This window comes from Pelecanus crispus, chromosome 6 (genome assembly GCF_030463565.1).
Source record: "Pelecanus crispus isolate bPelCri1 chromosome 6, bPelCri1.pri, whole genome shotgun sequence".
In the NCBI taxonomy this organism is placed as follows: Eukaryota; Metazoa; Chordata; class Aves; order Pelecaniformes; family Pelecanidae; genus Pelecanus; species Pelecanus crispus.
In genome coordinates, this window is record NC_134648.1 from 61,989,169 (window position 1) to 62,014,117 (window position 24,949).

General features: G+C 40.9%; 1 protein-coding gene across 4 annotated transcripts in view; it reads left to right on the top strand.

Annotated features, from left to right (window-relative positions):
• Positions 1-13,492, top strand: part of TRAF3 (TNF receptor associated factor 3) — a 63,741-nt gene extending 50,249 nt beyond the window's left edge. For 2 of the 4 annotated variants that reach the window (XM_075712090.1, XM_075712091.1), the window contains 4 exons: positions 659-751; positions 5,250-5,390; positions 10,563-10,737; positions 11,944-13,492. In XM_075712090.1, coding sequence (XP_075568205.1) covers positions 659-751; positions 5,250-5,390; positions 10,563-10,737; positions 11,944-12,515 — 981 coding nt within the window. In that variant the 3' untranslated portion in view covers positions 12,516-13,492. The remainder of the gene's footprint in view (positions 1-658; positions 752-5,249; positions 5,391-10,562; positions 10,738-11,943) is intronic. The other 2 variants (XM_075712092.1, XM_075712093.1) reach the window with 1 other exon arrangement.
• Positions 13,493-24,949: the final 11,457 nt, after the last annotated feature.

Sequence of the window (24,949 nt, forward strand, 5' to 3'; positions counted from 1 at the left end):
TATGTACTCTGTATATAATCTATGTGTGTTCTGTAAACTTTTTATATAGTGGTTATTTGTAACAGCATTTATAGGTTGTGCAGAGGCAGCATATCTGAATATCGCAGAGCGATCATGGTAACATGTTAGGATGACAAACTAGGCATTGTAGTATCTCTCAAAGTAGTTTATAAAGCTGGCAGTTTCCAGTGATGATAAATTTATCTTAAATATTTCTCTTTAATACTCAACGGAGGGAAAGCTTAGTGCTTATGAAGCTGTTCATGAAATACAAGAGAAGTTTTAAATTACGGTTTGGGGAATTGGACATGTTAGGTTTTGTATGACTCAGGAGTTTTATTGTGCTTTATTTAGTGTAAAGCTACACAGAAGACTCTAAAATACAATTCATTTTGTAAATCTTGTTCATCTTTATTGTCTCTGACGTATCAAGTACACTGAATGGAGATATATGGCAGTTGTATAAAACACTTGCTATATTAAATGTGTTCCTGACTTTTGTAAATTCCCAAGTAGATTTCCCTTCTCTCTACAGTTCTGCAACATGCATCCGTGAACCAAAATATGTAGTGTTGGTTCGATGTCTTGATATACTCTTTCTTTGTAGGTTTAAAAGAAGTGGAATTGGCTAAAATGTATAAATTCTTTGTTGTCACAGGGAACAAACCAACAAATTAAAGCACATGAAGCCAGCTCAGCAGTGCAGCATGTTAACTTATTGAAAGAGTGGAGCAATGCTCTAGAAAATAAGGTATATCTTCTACTCACTTCTAATTTTCATTGATTTCTTTAAATCATATAAAAGTACTGGAAGAAGCGCTTTTTTTTTCCTGTTTAACAGCTGTTCAACAGTACAGCTAAAGCACTAGTAGGCTCCAAAAGCAATCAAGCCATTTAGCATATCTGGTACCTTTGTTATAATAAAATGCTGTGAGAAACTTGGCTTCGCAACTCCATATACAATTTTCCTCATTGGTAACTTAATTAAAACACTTTCTTCACATAGATAAACAGTCCGGTATTAAGTTTCCTCTCTGAGCTGCCTTCTTACAAAAGGGAGGGTGCAGAAAGCTGTGGCAGCGCTGTGAGCTGTATTTTTGCTACCTCAGTATTTTTCTAGAGATAACATTATTAGAAATACCATGTAATAAACTGGTTATTTTTTTTCCTTGCTCTCCAAACTTGATGACCTGCAAAGGTTAATTAAATTAAACATATTATAACTCATGGACATGATGATTTCTGCTTTAGTGCTAGACGAGAATGAAGTTCATGTTGCAATGCTTCCTTGGGACTCCTGGTTTTAGAATGTTTGGGATTTGGGAGATGCTAGAAATCATATCAATATCAGCTACGATCTTGTGAATCGTTTGAATGACTTAACCACCTGTTCTCCAAATAAAATTTAAGGCTTTGATTTTAAAAATGCAAAACTTTGGAACAAATCACTGTTTTCTTAAAATCTTTTGACAAAAAGATTACTGGTTCACATAGCCATTAAAAGAATGCTTTGGGGGGGGGGGGGGGGAGGGGAATCCCAGAATTACTAAACTATTCTACAAATGTAGGCAGAAGAGCCAGGAGCCCCTTCAGATTTTTCTAGAATGAGTTAAGAAAGAGTAACAATTCCAGTGTAAGCTCAGTGGTAGTTATGATATGTGTGGCTTGTGACTTCTGTAATCTCACAGCAGACCGCTAGCTCGAGTTTAGCAAACTCTGTCTAGAAAGCGTATTCCCTTTTTGGCCTACAGTGCTCTCTGATGCATTGGGTTTCCAGCAAGGTCCTGCAGCCGCAGGAAGTACAGTTTTAAAGCAGAAGTTAACAGGAACAGCAAAATATGATTTTGTACCCAGCACATTTGTCCCTGGACTGCTTGTTTTTGAACTTGAGGCCCCATAAGGAAACCATTGAACCTGGAAGAGGTCCAGTATAGTTTTTTTAGATGCAATTTTTACTACATGTGTAAGTCTTAGTTTGATCAATAACAATGCTTAAGTTTGCTTTTGCACTTGAATCTCTTTTTTATTATAGGAACTGAACACTTTTCCATTTTGACAGATACAAATTCGTATCCTTAGTTCTCTTTTTCATTAGTCTGATTAAAACTATACAATTTATTTTACATCCTAGGAAAAAAAACCACGTTCCCTGTGACTTCCAGAATAGATCATGTTCTGCCTTTTGTCAGTGTCCTGAGAGGTGCTTTGTCATTTAAAAACTGCCCAGCAGTTCTATGTTTGTCTCTCATAGAGCTAAGACAATATACACTTTACTACTCTTATGTTCAATTTTTGTTTTAACTTTCATTTAGGACATAACTGCTTATCACTGTTTGTCCATTTTTTTTTTTCTTTTCACTTCCTGCTTTGTAGACTTCTTCCTATTCATAATAGAGTTGAATCACTGGAAATCCCAAGACCGTGCCAAGTTACCAGAATAGCTAACCACATAGCATATGTCAGTGACTTTATTCTAGAGAAGCGTAACAAAGTGATTTGTAACTTCATTGTTGTTATCTTCTTTGAGAAAAAATTAATCGATGTGCTGAAGAACAACAGTGCAAAGTTAACTTAGCGGATGAATATCACAGAAATCTTGGCCCTGCTGAAGTCAGTGGAATTCTTGTCATTGGTTTCTGCAGGGTCAAGATTTCATTAAGGGTGCTCACTGTGGTATCTATGAAGGGAAAAGGAGAAGTTGCCTTCTCCCAGTCACCACGTTCTTTAACAGTGCTTCTGGGGTATGCAAACTGAAAGTCTTCAGAGCTGCAAAGCTTGTGCTAAGTTATGAGTTTGGTATTTGAATGGTGCTGTTGGCAAAGTGTAGTAAGAGAAGGTCAGATGTAAAATCTTGAATCAAAACTTCGTGGGGCGAATTAAAATTTGGTGTTTTGTTCACTCTGTGATGGGACAGACTTGCAGACTGAACTCCCACGGGTTTTGTGATGTTGGAAATAATGACTTGAACATGACTTTGTGACTTTGTCACATTCTTAAAGAAATCTGCTATAAACTCATTTTTCTTTTTTAATATGTGACTTAAATATGGGATCTGTCTGTTTTAATCCAGTTCTTTGTCACGTAAGAGGGTTTCTTCCATTCTTTTTTAGTAAACAATAATAAGCAATAGCTTAATTTGAAAAACTGCTGAATAAAAGCATGCTTTATCCTAGAAATATTTCAAATATGACAAGGAAGTAAAGGAAGCTGATTGATGCAGTTTGTAAATAAATAGATGCTGTGTTTCCTTTACCCTGTTTTTTAACTCAAGTTCCAAAGACTTATGCCAGATGCAATTAGGAAACTATATTTAGTGTTAAAGATTTCTTATTCACAAATTGCCACCAAACTACAATTACTGACTTAGCAATGACAGTTCTGTATGATTAAGGGCTGCAGGACATAATTCTGTTTTTCTTTTGTTCTGTAGAACTGCGTGGAAAATCTCAGTACAAGACAGGCCTACGTTTTATAACTTGTACAAAAATGGAAATGTAATGCTAGTGACACAGAGTGTAACTGTCTTATGATTGGGAGGCCTGGGGAGGAAACAATGAGAGAAGGGGAATGTAAAGATCACAATTAACTAAAGAACTCTGATTCATTAAGGAAAAGGACGATGCAAAAAAATTGAAGTGGCTACCCAGCAGATCTGAAACACATAGGAGGCAGGGGTACTAGTTTAAATTTAAACTTGTTCTTGAAAATTTTCTGTAATACCTAGGTATGCATTCCTTCAGCCTCGAGATTGCTTCTCTCTCTGCACTGGCAAAATTAGCTTTGTCTCATTTCTGTTGAGCCTCTTCTGCCAGTTTTTCATACATGAAACATGGAACTAACATATGTGTGTATATGCACAGTTGTTATGCTATATTGAAAAGTAGATACGCATATATAGTATGGTTTCTCTACATATTTTTGGCCCCTGTCTGATGAACCTGCTGAATGCCTGTGGATTTTGGCAGTCCTTTGTCTTTACCTTTTTAAAGAGACTAGCTTCTTGAGCGTAGGAATGCAGTGACACGTTAAGTTATTTGACTGTCTGATTGGAGGGCAGTTAAAGTGGTGGAATTCTACAGTGGTACCCATATCAGAGGTAAAAATGGCTTGACCTCAAACCAGCATCTGTACTGGGGGTAGTGGTGTAGATTTTTTGGGGAACATGAAGCATCCAAGTAATTGGTCTTAATGTGGAATGTTTATCAAAAGATTTTTGTGGGTCAAAAATGGTGCTGCTTCTTATCCATATAAAGATCTATCTGTGGAGCTAGTCAGGGCGTGTCCAAATGTCATTTTGTGTCAAGTGTTTGTTTTCTATGTTTTTGCCGCTGAATAATCTTGCCTGGGGAAAAATGAGATTTTTTTTTTTTTTTTAAAAAAAAAAATAAAAAAAAGCAACCCACCACCACAAAGCAACCCCCTTCCCCAAACCAAATTAATGAACAGAGCATGAAATAGTGTGACAAAGAATATTTACTGTGTTACTTTCATCCCCAAAAGATAATAGATGATATTCCTCTAACAAGGCTCATGTTTTAAAGTCAGAATGAGTCACTAATGAATTAATAAAATGTCAGTGCAGAGAGAGAATATAATCCATAGCCTTGTATCTCTTCAGTCTTTTCTACTAGTAGGCACCATTGGATTTTCCTTCAAATGCATGGATCCCTTCTGCATTCACTCATTTCAGGAGTTTTCATCACCATCACATTCTGTGAAGCCAAGCCAATCCCACGCAGATGATGTTTTTTGTTAAATTTGCTATAGATCAGGATAGATTGGACTAGGTGGGGAAGATTAATATTTCCCTTTCCCGACTAGCTTCTCAGCTGCTCAGCTTTTCTCTGGTATCCCTTCTGTGCAGGGCTCGAGTTCTTAACACTGATGTAGAGCTAAATAGGTTGTTTCTTCTGAACTCCAAGCAACTCCCAAGTCAGTTAGTGGAAACCAGGAAACCAAGCCATTAAAGAACAAACTGAATAAAGAAAAGATGATGCTTAGACACAAGTTCTTTTGCTGTTTGTGTATCCCATCTTGCACTTTCATTAGCCAAAGTTGTGCCAATACCATGTTGTGGAAGTGCAAAAGTAGCTATCAGAAGGTTGGGGTTTATTTATTTATTTGCAAGACATGGAGAGAGATTTTACTAGGATCTCATCCCTTTTATGTGTGTAAGATAGTTTAAAACTAACAAAGTTATAGGTATTTTAAATAAACTTTGGCAGGAGTAATTGTAGAATTTTTTCCAGGTGGCCATGCTCCAGAATGAAAGTTTGGAAAAGAACAAGAGTATACAAACTTTACATAATCAGATTTGTAGCTTTGAAATAGAAATTGAAAGACAGAAGGAAATGCTGCGGAATAATGAATCTAAAATACTTCATTTACAGGTAAGAAATTTAGAATCTCCCCATTAAAGCAGAAATGGTAGTAGCTTCTGTTCTGTGCCTTTACACTTGTGAAGTGAGGTGTTCTAATTAAAAAAGGGGTGGGAGAGAGTTTACAGAGTTTACCTTACTACAAAGATATTCTGGTTTGTTTTTTGGTTTGGTGTTGTTTTGTTTTGTTTTTTTTTTTTCCTCTTCTGGTCAGTAGCTGGTTTATTGTGTTTGTTGGAGTAAGAGACTTCACTACAGCACTGCAGTTGCCTAGCCTATGTTAAAACAAAATGCCCTGTTTAAAAAGGGAGAAGATTGAAAACAAAATTACAAACCTTATCTGAAGAATAATCCTAATTATTTTTTCTTCTCTGCAAAAAATAACTGCTTGAGGAACTACTGCCAAGCTGGTGGACAAGATTACCACCTTAAAACTGCCATACGTATAATGTCTCTTTCTTTTCTACTTGCTGGTACTTTAAAAAATATTAATCATGAGTGAGATCAGTCTGGTGTGGAATTAATCCAAACGTAGTACAATGCATTTGAATACACTTTAAAATCCACGTTTCTGTTGTCTTCCTTCTGAGGAAAATGTATCTAATTATTCCTTTGCCAGTAGGTCTGAGTTTCTTATTCTGTGGTCTGAATAGCCTGGCCGCAAGCCAGCGTCAAACTAGAAATCCTCTGGATGCACAACCATGGTGCTTAGCCCAAGCTTGTAATTCTTTGCTTTGCATTCAGAGCTGACTTGGAATGTGGATGCTGGGAATTTGCATTAGCTTGCGTGATACTGACCACAATTAGGGAAACCCCAGGAGATACTTAGCAAGCTATTGTGAAGGTATCATTTATGCATTATTTTAGTATGTCTACTGCTAGAATATCAGATACTTGCTTTAGCATCCAACTTAAAGGAATGTAAATAAAATTATCTTTTTCACTTACTATTCGCTTCACATATTAAATTGCAAATGTTTATACTCAAGAAAGATATAAGTATCCAAACTAGAGCATGGCTAAAATTCAAAGGGTAGCGCATTCAAGAGCTCAGAGCCTTGAAACCCTCAGTGTTGGTTTATAAGGAAACCTTTAAGTTCGGCAACAGCAACATTTCTCCTTATCGCACTTATTTCTTTCCATGTTCTTGCCCACGTAGTAACCAGCTTAGCCTGCCTTAGTCATTGTTATTTGGTCTGATCATAGTCTGGGATATGGCCGCATGCTTACAATATTGCATTCTGACACTGGGAAGCTAATCCTTGTATGTATTGATATTGCTGATTGAATCTACCAGGAGGTAAGTTAATTTGTAAGCCTGGGGTTTTTACACATGCTGTCTCAATAACCAGTGATGAGAGGGGAAATGGAAAAAATGTAGAGCAGAGTTTTTCATTATTGTCTTGATGACAGATTGCAATATCTTTGATTTCCTCAAGCTGTAAGTGTTAGCAAAAGCAATTTTCAAATGGTTTATGTTTAGGAAAAAAAACCAAAACACAAAACAATATGGTTGGCAGATTCCAACAGGTAGCTTTTTGGTGGTAATAAGTACTGGGGAAGATGTGTTTTGCTCTTTATTCCTTCCTCCCACCCCCGCCAACACACACACACACACACACACACACACACACACACTTGCCAGCTATTTTAGTTCAGTTATTTTAAGCCAAATTGTGTTTTATACCTATTTCAACCTGTTTCCTTCCATGTGCTGGAACTTCCTGGTTCAGTCAGGTTGTTAAGGGCATCCTGGAAACACACCTCAATTTGTTTTTCCCTGGACAACATGATTAGCCTCCTTCTGTTGTGTACTAGGAGTTGAAGGAATTAGTTGTCTGTTGTGAGCCATTCTTTTTCTGGGTTGCACTGAGCAGCCGTGGCTATACAAGAGCCACAGATATTTCCAGTGTAGAGCTAGCAAATTGAGGTCTGGACAGGCATTGTTTGCTTAGTCCCCCGAGTCATATGCTAGTAATTTCTAGTACAGTTTCAGTATTAGTAGTTATGTGACCTCCTTTGGCTTGGGAACAGCTGTTTTACTGAGCACAACTGGCATCATCTGCACTGCAAAGCATTTAATGCAACTATTGTAAATGCATCAAAGTTGTCTGGGCACTGGCAGGAACCTCAACCTTGAGATGTTTTGATTCAGATTAATTTTCTATATAATATATAATATTAATTTTCTATATACTGGTCTCTAGGGAAAGAGTTTTTGCCAAGAGAGTATGTGATACCTTTTCAACTGCTGTCTTGTGGAAAGGAACTTCCACATCCAGTATCCAGTCTTTCTTATGAGTATATGGAAGCATATTAGTAAGCCAAGTCTTAAGCTGAGTGTGGACATGAGGTACTTAAGACAAAAGAAACAATGACCTTATTGAAATTATTAAAATTATTTGATTGGTAGTACGTTCCTTCAAAGGAGGAGGATGTATGATTTGTTTTCCCAGTCAAGTAGTATCTGGTTCCTTTTCTAGTGTGTTCTTTAGCTTTTTGGTTTTGCTGTACCAGTTGCAATGGAAAGGTCCATTAGGAGCATCTGAAAGAGAGACAACTGTGAATATAGCTTTCTTCAGTTCATCATGACATTTTCTAAATTCTTTTAGTAATAGTAGTGCTGAAATTCTGGAAATTGTTTATCAGAAATACCAAACAAAACCTAGACAAAAAATTAATATCAAGAAGAGCCCTCAGTATTTTGCCAGGCGTATAACTCTGGATTAATGATCTGGAGAGGTCAGCTGCTGGAATAAAAAGTGCATACAGAAAATTGATACCTACTTGAAAATTTATGAGTACAGTGTGAGACATCTGTGTGCTTTCTAATGGAATAATTAGAGAGAGTGAAATTCTCCACTGCTGCATTAAATTCAGATTTAGTACATCAGTACCTCCCAGCATGAGGGAGGTTGACTCCCTGTAGGGTAAAAAGATAGAGATCGCACTGCTTTTTAAAAACGGAGTACAAGTCTATTTCTGATTATTCTATCTCTCTTGAGCTCTCATGAAGACGTACAGGGGATTAAATACTGCACCTTTGCCGACGTGTAGTAGAAGCAGGTAAAAACCAGAATTGGTTGTGCTTGTACAAAGGTAGAAGGTTGCAAACAGGTTGATGGAAAGAAGTTGGACCCTAGTAACAACTTTTGATAAACTTCTCCCAAAAGAAGAATAACTTACAATTCTTCTGCATCTTTACCACTTTCCCAATTCATTTAAAAATGTATTTATTCATTTTGTTTGATACTGTGTTAGTGCCAAGAGGTCCCAACTGGAAATTAGAACATCTCTATATGAGGCACTGTACAAACCCACGACCATGTAATTGTTCTTTCCTTGGAGGGTTCATGTTTTGTGTGAGTAGAGGAAAAAGGTTAGACTTGGGCACACCTTGAGTTTACTTTTGCATGTTAACTGTGAACTAATGGCCAAATCTTGTGGCTCTGCTCTTAAAACATTCATTCAGGCCATCCCATGGTGTGTTTCCTTTTATATGTATAGCTAACAACCCTTCCCTATTTTATTTTCTGATTACCGTCAGTCCAAGTGAAAGGGTGTGACTGTGTTGGTAGCTGATGATTAGTACATCCAGGCAAGTTGCTTAATGTATTTAATGGGACCGTGCCCTGCATTTATGATTCGGTACACAACTTTCCTTCACAAAGTCATAATTTTGCAAGTGAGATATATAAGCTTGTTTTAAAACACCAACATAGAAATAAATAGTTAATCTTGACATATGTTAGATTATTCAGTGGTTTTGAGACACAACAAAATAAAACACTCCTAAACATGACTTTGCTAGCTGGCTTATCAAATTGACAGCCTTTAATTAATTGTTACAGACTTTCAGTATAACTGAAACCACATGATTAAAAGCAAATGCCTAAAAGGGGAAATGAAGGTTGCATGAGGCAGAAGGGTTTTCCCCATCAGTGGGGAACATTGAATCCACATGGCTAACCAGAAGGCAAATGCAAAATGGCTTTATTTTCTTGTTTTGTACTCAACTGCTACTTTTTTTTTTAAGAAGTGAAAAATCATTTTTACACATGTTGGCACTATATGATAATAAACTGTAAAGTTAGATTTGGAATTTAACTGTAGGTGGTAGGAAAAGTAGTTTCTTGTCTCAAATATTTGTGTTATCATTTGAACTTCACAACTGATTATAGGGTTCTGGCTAAAATTCCTGCTAGTCCAAATTAGCTGTGATAACGTAATGTGCTATGTATTCCTTGCATCGGATTTGAGATAGACTGGGAAATATGTTCTCCTTTATATCTGTAATATACTGAGGTGCTTGCAATGTCCCTCTTCTGGAGAATACCAGCCTTTCTATGTATTTTTTTTTCTTGAGTATTATATTTCATGCCTTTCCAAAACTCAACGCGTTTTGGTTTTTTTTTTTCCTTTGTTTTCTTAAAAAGACTCAACCAGCAAGCACCTTCAAGGATGCATGGTTTATTCAATTTAGGAAGTAAGGGTGGGAATTTTAAAAGTGTTTAAGGGGTCAGAAATGGTAGATTTGCGTACACTCTTTGAGGGCTTCTGCTGTGGTTGTGGACACATAATAACCTAGGCTTTGATAACTCATTTATGTGAACTTGGAGCTTGATAATGCCACTGTATCTGCACATACACGTACTCCTGCTCCGTGTGTGCAAGAGTACTGATGTTTTTCTGGAGGGGTAAGTTATTTTGCTGTTACCCAATGCTAAATACATGCACATGAGCAGCCACTTGATTCACACCATGGTAAGTTGTTGTTGTTGTGCCCCTAGTTTGTTGCTTAAGTACTCTGACACAAAACCCAACAAGTATCAGCCCAAATATCAATATAGAGACATTCAGGATGTTGTTCTTGCATTGAAAGGTTTTAAAAAAAATGTTTAGACAAGAGTGCACTAACAATTTCTTTTTTTTTTTTTTAAATAATTGTGTTGATAGTTCTGATAGTGCTCTAATATTAATACCTATGCAGCACTGAAGATTTTTTATAAGTGTTTTATAAATACTTGGGCTATTCCTCTAAATTTTCAAGGTTTGTGTTATTAAAATATTTGACATAAGTGAAACTTGTTTATATTGGAAATGCATCTTATTGATACATAATCCTTGTTTAATTTGCATAAATTATGTCTTTTATTTTAACTCATAACTTGCTGTTTTATAAAGCGAGTGATAGACAGTCAAGCAGAGAAACTGAAAGAACTGGACAAAGAAATCCGTCCCTTCCGACAGAACTGGGAGGAGGCTGACAGCATGAAGAGCAGTGTAGAATCCCTCCAGAACAGAGTGACTGAGCTGGAAAGTGTTGATAAAACTGCAGGGCAAGGAGCTCGAAATACAAGTAAGTGTAAGCACAATGGACTAAAGTAGTCAGCAGCGCTGTCAAGAGAAAAATTGTCTCCTTTGAATGGCACTTCCATTGTGATTTTTATGTGGAAGCATCAATAATGCTGGTTCTGATTTTTGAATTGGAAACTGCGTAATCCCTTTGATGTGGCATTGCTTCCACGCTGTTCCTTGTCTTTCATTTTGTTTTCTTGACCCTTGTCTTGATTACAATGTTAATTCATTATAAATAGTTTCTCAACTGATCTTTGACAGCTAATAGCTTTCAGCAGCTTCTTTAAATATAGTCTTGGTATATTGACAAGTCTTCTTTTACTACTCTTCTCCCCCTTGAATGGATCAACACTATGTTATCCACCTGAAACCACCTGTCCTGATATCTGTTACAGAGGAATATTTGATCCAAAGAAAACTGTGAGATCTGCTTGAGAATAAGGTTGTTGTGCTTGCTGAATAAAGTGAAAACTGGAGTTTAGCAAGATAGTGTAGATCATATGTAAATGTTTAAATGATTGGGAGAAAGAACTTAATGTTTAAATAGATCTATATAAAACAAACCTGCCTTGTGAATTCATCTGCTTCTCAGTATTTTACGTTGACCAATTTTGCCAGTGTGCAAAGAGAAACATTTTCATGTGAGGGAAAGGGGCCATTAAAAACAGCCCTCCCTCCAAACTAAGTAAGTGACCATATAATGCAGAGCTAAGCTTGACTTTTCTATTCTTTTATGATGAACTTTAGACAAGGTAACAGCACTACACTTCTGAGACAAGTAGTGTCTGAGAAGAATATTTTGAGTGATCAGTGGTGCTTCTGAATTTCAGAGGGATTATGTAGGATGTGTGACCACTTCCGAGGTCTTCACTGCTTGCAGCAATCTACAGATAATGCTACCAAGTCTCCTCTCAAAAAATGGAAGCCTCTGTAGTTCTATTGCTTAGTGACCAGACAAAATTTATGTTAGATGATTTGAATATTTGATTTCTTTTGCATGTGTGGTTAACACCCATGTTTGTAAAAATCCCAGTTAACCTAGATACTGGCTGGCAAACTACTGTCTGTGGAAGTGGCTTCATCGGTGACCAAATGCACTTTGCTTCTTGGGGAGGAAAATGTTTTCATATACAATAGCAGCACTGGCAATTGACTTTTACAGTCTTTAGAAAAAAAACACTTTTCTCACCCTCATCCTTTCTAACAGGCCTGCTAGAGACACAGCTGAGCAGACATGATCAGATGCTGAGCGTTCATGATATTCGGCTGGCTGACATGGACCTCCGATTCCAGGTTTTAGAAACTGCCAGCTACAACGGAGTATTAATTTGGAAAATTCGCGATTATAAACGTCGGAAGCAAGAGGCAGTCATGGGGAAGACTCTGTCCTTGTACAGCCAACCCTTTTATACTGGATACTTTGGCTACAAGATGTGTGCCAGAGTTTACCTTAATGGAGATGGTATGGGAAAGGGGACGCACTTGTCACTGTTTTTTGTCATAATGCGTGGAGAATATGATGCGTTGCTTCCTTGGCCATTTAAACAGAAAGTGACTCTCATGCTAATGGATCAGGGACCGTCTCGACGCCACTTAGGAGATGCTTTCAAGCCAGATCCAAACAGCAGCAGTTTCAAGAAGCCAACTGGAGAAATGAACATTGCATCTGGCTGCCCAGTCTTTGTGGCTCAAACTGTTCTAGAGAATGGAACGTATATTAAAGATGATACTATTTTTATTAAAGTCATAGTGGATACATCGGATCTACCAGACCCCTGACATACAATGGGGGAGGCGGATTAAACAGAAGACAACTCCGTTTGGGGGTTTTATATCAGTTTGTCTTCAGTCAGAGGTCCTAAAGCTCACAGAACCACCTTGTGGAACAGACGGAAGAGTTTGAAGGCATAACTGCATAGGGTCCAATTGCGAAAGTGGCAACACATTAAGAAATCATACCATGGTATATTTTTTAATAGAACTAGCAACACTTAAGCTCTGAAGAATCACTTATCCCTCATGAGGATAATGATTATGGTCAGAGAGGATTTTTTTTTTTTTTTTAACTTATTAATGATCTAGTCAATTGGAGTTGAAAAGACATATACAGTATGTGCTGAATAAATTACTGACTTCTATTTCTTTAAGCTAGAATACAAAAAAAAAAATCTTCACACGTGGGCTAGCTGGAAATTGTCAGCATGTTAAAAGAAGAAATGATGAAGTAATGTTGCAATTATGATATTATTTGAAAAACTGAGGTGCAATCTTGTCTGAAATATACTATATTGTCTTTTTAAGGCCTCATCTGGTCTCTGTTTTAAGAATTACTTTGTCAGAAGATCTTGGAAAAGTATCCATGTCTTCTCAAAAGTATCTGAATTGAAACCATATTTTTATTTAAAGTTCTATTGTTACAGAAAACATTTTATTTTAAAACTGTTGATAGACTGATATTTCTTGGAAGAAAAATAGAAGATATCAAACACTGGTTATCACTTGTGATAGGAAAAAAAAACTATTCAATTCTGTTATTTCTCTTTAGAAATGTAAACCTGCAATATATGTCGTAGTTAATGACACTATTTCAAAATTAAGGAAAAATCACTCATGGATGCTGTGCATCATTATCAGATTTATAATTGTTTTCACCCTAAAATAGGGCATTTGTTGAACTTTGGAGTTCTAAACGGAATCCTGTACATTTTTTAAAGTTCTGCCCCATGCGTTCCAATCAAGCTATATATGTTGCACATTATGCTGTCAGCAGTATATAGTATTTTCAGTATTGGGGAGGAGGATTAGTGCTGAAAAAAGCCTGTATGTTTGTTCTGTACTAGCAGCCATTGCTTCTTAAGGACAAATCAGCAGTCTTAATACAGTGATGGTGGCTTGCATGCATACATGTGCCTTAGATGTGCTGTGCTGCTTATAAACCATAGCTTTTTATTCAGATTGATTCTGATATCTGAAATGGTAGTTTAATTGGACTTCAGGCATAATGTTTAGCCTTGTCTTCAGAGCCCTTAGGTACCTTGCCATGTACAAAATAGAAGCCAAAGCCCATTTCTTTGGCTTCTGGAGCTTGTATGACTTGGCCATGGCGGAATTCATCTTATTCAGGTGCCAAAACGTTATGCTCAGTGCTCCTATGGAGCTTGGACTAGACAGTCTCCATGGCCACTGTGAAGGCAGGCGACATTTTTCCTCTAATGCCTGTGGTTGTAAGGTGGCATCACTTGAAACGAACCCATCTGAGAACTCTGTGGGGCTGTGAATGTATATGCTCATGACAGCTTTTCATAGCAGACAAACATCCTAACAGGGAATGCACGGGCTTCTTTTTTACAACAGCCTGAACTGTAGTGGAAAGCATTTGCTAGCCCTGAAACATGCTGATAGCAACCTGCTGTGTTCATCTGCTTCTATTTAATAGCCTGTGACAAGCAAGTCTAGAGACGTAGCCTGACTGTGGTGCTCTTTAAAATCCAAGAACCGCTTAAGCAGAGCGGACTTGCACCACTGTGTTCTTAGCCTTTGTGGGCTTAAAGGAAAACATTGCATCTCAGCCTTTAATGTCAGGTTGTATCAGTTTTCTGCTTTTTGAGGCATAGTCACAATTTTTGTCTAAGGTGCAGTTGAATTCATGCCTTTGTATTTCAGCTTGTCTTTGCCGTTGTCTTTTTTGGCTGTGCCTTCACACACAGTGCCTGCAAGAAGTATTTATGAATACACAATGCATGCTAAGTGGTCTTCATGGGTTTTCCAGGCACCTGCTAGAATACTGCCTGCTGCTGACCATCGCAACCGTCAGCAGCAACTTGTCTTCCTTTTCTTGCCTTCCATTGTCCAGGTACTGTACTCCCTTTATGGTACATAGCTGTCACCAGGTGCAAGCTCAAATATGGAGGCATGTGCTAGCATTTAATTTCTAGCACGGAAGGAGGACATTCTGCACAAGAGATAAATATCTATAGATATACCCTCATCTATATCTCTAGATATAATTATATGGCACTTGCAGTTTTATGCAGGCTGCATAAGCAAACCCATCACTTAACGCTTTAGGGAGAAGGTTCGCTCAACTCGTGTCATTTTAATAATTGTGAATGTAGGCAGCTGAGCTTTTGTGTTTGTGCATCACAGAATTTTACTGAAAACAGGATTCCCAAGTGGAAATGTCCAAAGGACTCTCCTCCCATTGCTAATGCATGTCTTGCGAACTTAAATGAAACCGTTTGGCCATCTCAAAACAGTTTATATCCTGTTTCAATCTGGGACTTGGAGGAGACTTCTAGTATAAGCAGGGCCCAGCATATTCTGCAGATTTGTGACTACAGTTTCCAACTCCTGTGACAGAATTGCGCTTCTAAATCCAGGCTCTTTAAAAGAGGAGGAAAAAAGAGTTTCCAGCCTTTGTGATTGAAAGAGGACGTTGAAACATGCGAAAAGTGTAAACTAATAGGGAAGTCTTCCTGAGTCTGCACACAGCCTAAACTAGTAGCTTTAAGAGATCTGAATATCTCCTCTTAGTGGGATATTGACTCAGAAACTTCATAGAGAAGTTTAAATATGAACACTGCTAACTATATTAATGCCGATCACTGTAGCAGAAACATCAGTCACTGCTGTATTTCACAGATCTCTATGCTGCTTTCCACATCTCCCAAGTGCCAAAAGCACCAGCTGCCAGAATCTTCAGCTTCACTTGGGCAGCTTTTATAATGCAGTAATGTGCTATCGATATAAAAATATTTTTGCATATATGCTTTTTATCACAGTTAATAAAATGGAGGCCTACTGCACTTATTTTTTAAAACTACATGAAGCTGCCAGAGAATTTCCAGTTTGCCAGCCTTGCGTACTGTGAAATCCAGGATCTTGCTACACAAATGTAGACACCGCCTGCTGTGGAATACCTGAAGCCTTGACTGTAACACCCCTTTCTCCGCAGAACTCGCGGGCCATCTCTGTAGAGTTCTTACTGTGTACATAGAAATCGGTTTCCTCTGCTTTCCAGCAAGGAGTATGTAGCATTTTGTGAAAACAAGGCCACTGTATATTCTCTAAATTGAAAGGAAAAGATACCTGGTGCTTTACTCAACACTTTAAATTATTTATCTTTTTCTCTCATCGTTGAAATGCCCTTTATCCTTTTTTCTGTATGTTCCTGACCCAGATATCCAAAGTTTTCTAGGGACTGTCTGTTTAAAGTGACCCATGGGGCAACAGTCTGCACCCACATATACTCTTGAATCCCAGCTAACTCCTGTGGTGTACCGTTGTTGCAAGGGGGTCCCAGAGTATTTGCATTACTTTGAACAGAGTTTCTTCAATGGAACCTTTTTTTCCTCTGCTTAGTAATTCTTTGCAGTGCACAACTGAAGTCTCTTGCTGGTATTCTTTCTTAACGATGACGCTCCAAGTTACGTACAAGCCTCTTCCGTTTCCAGCTTTCTCTAGGGAGATTCCAGTGTGTGACCATCTGGACGTTGCCCTTTTTGTACACTCTTCAGCACAGGGTGAGTGCATCTGTTACCTAGAAAGTCTTGAATTCTAAACAGGATGAAACTCTTTGGGTGTTTAAAGACCAACCTGCGATTATGATGCATGACTATGTCTGCATTATTTCTCTGATCTAATTAATGGGGTCTTGTTTCAGTTACTGTCTACATGGTACACCTTCAACTGCTGACTTACAATATGCAATGTTGATTTCAGCCTTGTACTGTAAATGTTGTTCTTCACAAAGAGAATGTGCAATAGGAAAAGGGGATGATGGGTGGCATAATTTTGATGGGGGAAAAAAATGTTGTGGGTAACATGCTAGCTTTCTTACGAATATGAAATACAGTTTATTTCCTTTTCCTGGGGGTTTTCCTACTTGGAAAAGGAAAGTTGAAGATATGTGCCTGTTACTGTGCCTGGTGAATTTCTCAAATGCAAAGGTAATAGAGATTTGTGTTAATTGTAATTTAAGTGTTGAACCTATGAGTGTTAGGTTGTGTTTGTACCACTTGTGTTTCTCAGCTTGCCACGATTATGGCTTGTTGAGATGGAGTTTAAAAGTTACCACCTATTTGTCTCTGTATTCCATCATGTGAGATAGGCATTTCACCAACAATGCAGGGTTTCTGTTGTTCTGTTTAATTTTTAAAACACTGGTGCTGTTTGGTCCAAGACAGAGAAGTGTGTAGGGAGTGACAAGAGAAGTTGCCTGCACTGCAGAAGAGTGAAAAATGTGACTGCAGTATTGATGCCTTGATATGATTTAACTATGCAAATATACAAATAGGTGAGGGGGAAAAATTCTTGGGTTGCATACCTAATCTCTTAGTTTTTGCTCTCTAAATTACTCGTACGTGTGTAGGTACATACATAGACATACAGACATGCATGCACATATATATGCAAAGGTTTTTCTTTACATAGAAGTGATGAAACAAAACCCTTTCCTCCAAGTTATACCTGATCAATTGGTGCAAATACAACTTGCTGCTGCTAAGGGAGGATCTTGGCTAAGGGCAAACTTTGGATTCACATCTTCCAGGTTTGAAGACCTGTATATAGCAAACTGTTTAGCCTTTCTGAAGACCTTGGAATGTCATCTAGGACACACGTCCTTCCTCATACTCCGCTAATTTGGAGATTCCTGTATTTTAAACAAATACAGTGATGGGCAACTTGTTAATTGCAAATTTGTTCCTTTAATTTGGGAACAAAAGGTGATAAAAAGCAGCTGGACCTCTTCCTGGAATTCCTGTCCTGTTCAGTCAATACCTCTATATTCTGGTTGACCTAGAAATCATAGCAACTGCAATAAAAATGATTGGTTTGGGAATTCAGTCTGTCTGAGAGTAGTTTTTAGTGCTATGTAAAGCGTAGGAAGCGCTTTGCATCTGCAAACATGTTCTTCTTATAGCAAGTGCCATTTGTCTTTTCTGGAAAAAGGAAATCAAGGATGAGAAGTGAAGCAACTTGCCCAGAGTTGCAAAAGGAATCTCCTGGAGCCGGGACTGAATGAGAGGTTCCAGTTCCCTAGTGTTATCTTCGAATCACTAGGTTTTACTCTTTTAATTCATTTGTCCCTTTAAAGGAACCGACAAATAAGTTGACATACCTTAAAGACCCACATCAGGACAGTAAGGGCTAGAATTAAACACACAAGCTGTCATGATCTGGGGTTGTACGTGTATGGTAGCCCAGACGTTGCTCACTACTTGGCAGTGCTTTGCACGACCTGCAGAGTGGAAGGCCAGCGCCATGTGTCAGTGTGAATAACAGCAGCAAATGTGTGTCCTGCTCTATTTGTTCAGAATCACCCAACAAAATAAGTCTCATTTGATGCTCCTCTTAACTGAGGAGGGAGGATACCATTTGAAAGTGAAGTGGGTTCATCTTTGTTCTACCAGCCTGTGGTGTGACTGACCATTTCTTTCTTGTGGGGCTTTCTCTCTTTTTTCCTTAAACCAAAATACGGAGGGCTTAATTGTTCTTTCCTGCCTCTTAATCCAGGCCTTTGCTGAGAAGCACCAGATAGGAGGGTTGTGGAAAACTTTGGACTGCTGATTCAGGGACATCCTCTTAAGGGTTAGAAGAGTAGAGATAGACAACACATGTAAGGGATCTGACTATTCCTATTTCTCTTCTAATTTATGGTCAAGACTGCAGCTTCTGTCTTCCATTTCATGATCTTAGTGTAGATACTAGGCTGTGTTTGTTTAGTTTTTTTCCCTCCAAGTTAGGATTAGTTCCTTAGGGTTCAAATAAGTTCTAAATTTCACAGAGAAGCACCTGAACCAAAATCCTGGATCCAAACATCCCAGACTTGATGTGGAATTCAAATCTGGATCCCAACTCTGTGGCTTACTGACCTACCCATTTAGGGAAGGGTTTGTTGTCTATATGTGGTGTTTGTGTTTTTGGTCCTTTGGAACTAAGCTTTTAATTTGGTTGCCAGTTCTGCAAGGACTTTTTAACTTCTTAGCAATGCCGGTGTTCACACGCTCCATTGCTGGCAGTGCGATGCGTAGTGATAAAATTTGACTCTGTCTAAGGGTTACTGAGATAAACCAGCATTATCATTCGTAAAGGTCATTTTCTTGCATAGTGTTCTGAGCTTTGGATTTGAATATAGCTCACATCTGAAAGGACACATCTTCCAACTATGACCTGCATCACTGGCAGAGAGTTGTATAATCTGTACTTGTGGAATGGGAAGGTACAAGCTTCCATTGTTGCTGATGCATCATGTGATCCACCTATTTTGTTTTTCTTAGAGCTGTTGTTTGGGTTTTATTTTTTTTTTTTCAGTTTTATAGAAAAAAAAAAAGGGGGGGGAAGTTCAGGATTTTTTCTACAAGGTATAAAACTCCAATGATTTAGTGGTGACTAGAGAGCTGTGAAAAATACCCCATTAGGAGATGATGGGCTAAATGTAGGTCCATTTCTCTTAGACAAGTAGGATAACCTTTAAGATGCATGGAACAACATACTAGTTGGGAAAACTAAAGCTGACATTTGTTTCCAAGAAATTCTGTAAGAAATATCTATGGAAAAGACATCAGTGATTGAGAATAATGTACAAATTAATGTGTTTGAAACTTGTGTATCCATTTCTTTAATCTCATACTCTTCAGTGAACGGTACACTTGTGTTCAGTTTTATGATCGAAAACAAAGACCAAAGAAGGCCAACCTCATTTGATTGTGTATATTCTGCCTGTCTTAATTATCAATAGCTGTAAGGATACAGTGCAAGTGATCTGGTAACCAGTGGTTCTCGTCCTTTTCTTTTAGGGGGAAAAAAACCAACTTTAAAATGTATAATTTATTGCTCAGCAATAACCATGTTGTTAAAATAATAATAAAAAAAAAGAATTAGCAACATGTCTTAATTTCCCAATAGCATTATTATATGTTGTATTTCAGTTTATTGTATATTGTGTTTTTGTATTTATTTGTGTTTGGAGGTCTTGCTATGTCTTTTTGTGTTTAAATGCTAATAAACAAGGACAGTGTGTAAGACTGTAGAATGCAAAACTCTGAAATGCTAAACCGTGTTATTAAAGGAAAAATAAATCTAAGTAGGAAATCATATTTTTTAAAAAAAAATGGTGTGTTGAATTTGAATGACTGCTGTTGACTTGCAAATGGCCAAGGTGCATCCTTTCTCCTCTCTGAACCCACTGTACCTTGGCTGTTAAGTGCTTTGTGCTTACGCACCTGATAGACCTTTATTTTCCCTTCCTCTTCACAGGAAACTTGCCATAACTTTTATCAGAGTCGTATTTTCCATGGGATAACTCTGCTAGAATAAACTAGGCAATGATGTTCATCCTAATGTCAGTGTCAAGAGTCCTCGTGCAAACAGAGTAGAAATAATTTAAATGGCTTTTTGTGCATTTGTGGTACACCGCTTTCCCAAAGAGGTGTGGGAGAGGAGAGACAGAATGTGGCTTGAATGTCTGAAAACGGAGAGATTTTTTTTTTTCTTCTTCTCCTCCTCCTTAGTGACTCTTCTCAACTTGGAAACGCATTTCAGGTGTGTGTTTGAAATCATGGAATGCGGTGCAGTCTGTAAAAGCAGCATGCCATTTTGAAATGAGTGAAGCAATAGTATTTCCACCACACTTCAGATTTAGCCTAGCAATGAAAACCCTGATCCCCACTGGTGGCGTATAAAGCATGTCACTTCTACCGAGCACTATGCTGATCTGTCTGTCCTTCCGTTTCTTCTTCCCTCCCACTCCTTTCTTACTGAAATTCCCATTTCCCCTCTTTCACGTCACTGCAAGGGTAATATTGGGTTTAGCAATGTGGGAATGCCCTGCCTGTGCTCAGAGGCAAGACCACAGTGTCTTGGCAAAAGCCACCGCCATGCTGCTGGCACCCGAACGCGAGTACAGCCCAGCCAGCGCATACCAGCACTGGCAGCAGGTAGTCTAAAAGTGCTGGGTGGCTGAGTGCCTTTTCTTGATAAAATGGGGACACCAGAGAAAAGGCAAATGCAGGAAGGTGGGCACGGTGTGAGGGAAGGGTGGCTAAGAAATGCCGTGCTCACCGTGCGCAGGATGTGCTGAGGTGGATGTTCCCTTCTGCTGCTGAGAGCAGTCACCGGTAAGTGACTCTGGGTGCCCTGGCATCCCTGCCCTGCTCATCACACTTTCCGCTCATCCTCCCACGGCTGGCACTCGAGGCTGCGCCACCTGAAGCTCTTCACATCTCCTCGCTGTGGAGCACAAAAAGATGGTGAACTTCCTTGTCTTCTGAACGAAGTGGGTTACCTTCAAGCAGAGCCCTCTTAAGGAAGAGCAACCTTTGCTATCCCCAGAGCTCCTCCTCCTTCCAAATTTTTTTGTTTGGTGCTGCTCAGAGGTGACACTTCTGTCATTACAGCGCAGCAGGATAGGTGGAGAGGAAACAAATGAAGGCAAACACTGATTCTCTCCTCACCTCCCTGCTCCTCCTTCCCCAGCAATGAATTGTAATTGAAATGACACACGATGCCGTTTTCTGGCAAGAATGAGTCTTTATAGAAGGTTTCTCCTTTGCAACAGGTCACAGAAGGCAGCTGGCAGCTTTGTAGCATGCTTTCCCCCGGCAGGCAATACGTTATTTAGGGTGATGGGAGCAGAGTGCCAGCTCTGCGAGAGCGGAGCAGCCCGGGAGAGCAGGGTGAGGAGCTCTCCTGGTCTACAGAGGGTGCTGTGCAGACACGTATGTTGCCTGAGCCTGGATCTGCTGCTGGGGCCATCTCTTGCAAGAATTGAAGGGGGACTTTTTTTTTTAATTTTTTTGGAAGTTTTCCAGTGTTTCAAGCCTTGGGTTTGCTTGCTGGCTGGTAAGGAGAAGCATTTTCAAAACCTCTGACTTCTTGGTCCTACAGATGGACCTATCTCCTGCTCTCTGGGATAGCCTGCTTCGGTGTGACCAATTCCTGGAATTGTTTGAGGAAGCGGGGAAGATCTGGTGGTCAAAACAAGTGGCGAAAGAGGTGATTTCCCCCCGTCCTTCCCCAAAGTTGGTTTTCCATGAGTCAGTTGTGTGGTTCCTTTCTGCATGCCTGGGTTGAGCCCTGGAGGCTGTCACCGTGGAATAACGCATCTGGCTTTTCCTTGTTTGGCCAAAAGAGGTGATAGCTCGAGTGTCTTCCTCTGCTCCCCTTGGCGGGGAAGGTGAGCAGCCCACTCAGCTCTTCGCTGCTTCAGGGTGGCCACCGGAGCTGGCTCTGGCAGTGGTGAATGTTGGACCCGATACATGCTCTCATGTGTCCTGTAGGCTCCCCAGAACAGGGTACGGACCCCAGGAGGTAATGGGAGGGCTGAATTCCCACCAGCCAGGCTGGCAAATGCAGAAGAGACCCCAGGGCCTGGCTTCCACTCCGCAGGCTGCAAATTGGGTTAAGTCATGTTTGGCCACAGCTTGCAATACTGGTTGCAGCTGGTGGAAATGTGTGTTTTGACAGCATGGGCGTGCTGATTAGAGGCAGGAGTTGTTTGCAGACATTGCTATGGACACTCTATGGCTGCTTTGTGCCAACACGGGAGCTCCTGCAGAGGAGATTATTTGGATCAGCCCTGGCTGGTAGAAAGGGCATCTGTCTCAGCATATCCTGTGCCATCAGCCAGCGGGAATGCAGATGAGGCGTGAGCCTGTCCCCAGCCGTTGCCCCTTTAGCAGATGTCCTGGGGGTTGGCAGTGGAGGCTGGTAAGTGGCTCTCAGTCTTCTGAGGATAAAAAGATCTTCCCCAAGCGCAGGGGCTGGATGAAGTGGGCTGGTTAAAGTGTCTGGCAGGGTGGGGGCTCAGGACTTGAGAAACAGACCCAGTTGCTCAGATCCCCACGTCCACACAGGTGTAGCTCCGTACCCGCTTCTTTGTGGCCACCTCCAGCAGGAGGACCTTATTCTCCTGCTTTGGACCACGAGATAAGCGGTGAGTCGGAGTGTAGCTTCCAGATAGCTCCGAGATCAAATGTGATCCCCTCCAGTGACGACTTCTGCCTTACTGCTCCTAAGTTGGTGACTTAGTCGCCTAAGAAGGTGACTGTGTGACTGCTGGAGGTCTCTAAGCACCAGACAAGTTCGTCTTGCTGAATTGGTGCAGAGTCCCAAAGAGGGTTTGTCTCCGTGGGTTTACTGAATATTCAGCTTTAGCTCCTGACTGGCCCTGACATGGCACTGTGCCTCTCCCAGGTGGGCACACAGCTCCTCTGCCACTGAGGATTGGTCCTGGCAATACAGGTTGTGCTGCTGCACCTGAGACTTTAACATTTTCTTAAACAAGACGAAATTCCACGTGGGATCTTATTCTGTTCCACTGGGTCACTGCTAGGGGCTGCCTGCTTTGAGGGCAGGTGCAAGATACAACAGCTAGAGGGGCTGCACCTGGCAGCGCGCTTCTCCCCAGTTATTTAGGATTAGCTTCATGTCCAAACTTTAAGCAATGACGCTCCATGCCAAGGGGACGGGTGAATAATGTGTGCCTGGGTACAGCCCAGCCTGTCAGCATGCCCCAGGAGCAGCCTTGTGCACCCGCAGCAGGGCAGCTTCAGCGCCGGGGAGTTTGGAGCCAGCTGCTTTTGGCACGCCTCTGCCCTCTCCCCTCTGTCTGAGGCCACGGGGCCTAATGCAGTTAACACAAAATAATTTTTCCATGTGCTTCATGACTTTCTGTGGACGGCGCTGTTGCAGCTTGGCTGTTTGGAGGGCTGCAGGGAGCGTGTGCCTGTTGAGGGTGATCACTCGCCTCAAGCACTGGTGCTCGCAAGTGTTGCTGCTCCAGGCTCAGCACCAGGCTCCCTTTCCAGCTGCAAAGTGCTGGGGCTGAGGACTCACACTGGAGAAGTCCCTTGTGTTGCAGGCTACGAGCATTTTAAGCGGTGAGAAGAGATGCAGTTGTACAACAGGGCAATTCAGCAAGGTGCTGCATGTCCCTGACAGACTTTAGGAGGTGGCTTTGCTGACTGGCTAAGGGAACAGTTTCTGGCTTTGATACCAGTTTATAACTCAGTGCTGGGAAGGTCAAGCATCCGCTGTGTGCTGTTTTCCCCCTCTGCAGCAGTGATGCGCTCACCCTCCCCAGGAGCATTGCGAGCCACCAGCACCAGGGGAGCAGGCTGGGGGCAAGGAGTAAAACGTGCTGATCTCCGCAGGGCAGCTGCTTTCATTTCTGTGGACTGATTTCTCCTTCCTTTCATCTTTGTTTCCTTCTCCCTGTAACTGCCTGATCCAAGTCTCGCTCCCGTGCAGCCTTTCGTTGTGCCTGCCTGGTCCTGGGGCGCAGCAGCATCTTGGGGTGGTAGCAGCGACAAAAGCTGGGTCAGAGAGGAGCGTGCTCGGGCCCTGGGGAGAGACCCGCAGCAAGGGCTGGGTTATTCTGTCCCCTCGCTCCCAGCAGTAACGCTGCAGCGAGCAGCTGTCCCCAGTAACACAGGTTTTGTTGGGATTTCTGTAATTGCCCTGCCCTGTCCTATCCTAAGGCTAGAGTGGGGGGAGCAGGGACTGTCAGTCCACAGGCAGGATTTCACAGGCCCTTTGAATGCAGAGCAGATCGGGTATTTTAGACCTCTGCCTGCTTGTCAGATGAATCCTGGCTCACTTAAAATCAAACGAGTATCAGCTTTGGCGGGACCAGAGCTGCTGAGCAGCTCAAATGAGCAGCACCCAAAAGCAGTGGCTCCAGGGCACAATAAGTAAAAATAAGGGTGTGGAGCACCCTCTGAAACACAGGGTTTCAGGGACCATGGCATCTCTCATGGTACAGGATCCCAGAAGCGGTTTCTCCCTTGCCGCCCACCCCAGCCATGCTGAGGGATGCTGAGGCCACAGACAAGCGTGCACCCTGCCCTTTGCACGCTGCAGTCCTTTCTCCAAGCTGATATTGCTGAGTATCCATGATTTATATTTTTTTTCCCCTCTATTAAAATACTGCAGCCAGCATTCACCCTGAGAGTCCCCTGGGAGAGATTTGTGAGCGGTAATGAGAGCGCGGGAGCCTTTCACCTTGAGGACATCTCTCGGCAGCCAGCTCCCTGCACGGAAAGTGCTGACTGCGTTTTGGCTGATGCCCAGGCTGAGAGCTGCTGCTCAGGAGCTTATTCCCTTGGCAGTTCACAGGCCACACTCACGCCACTGGTGGGACAGAGGTCGGTCCGGGCAGGGGGCACCTCCATCTTCCTTCGCAGGGCACGCTGCATCACCCGGGGCTGTGC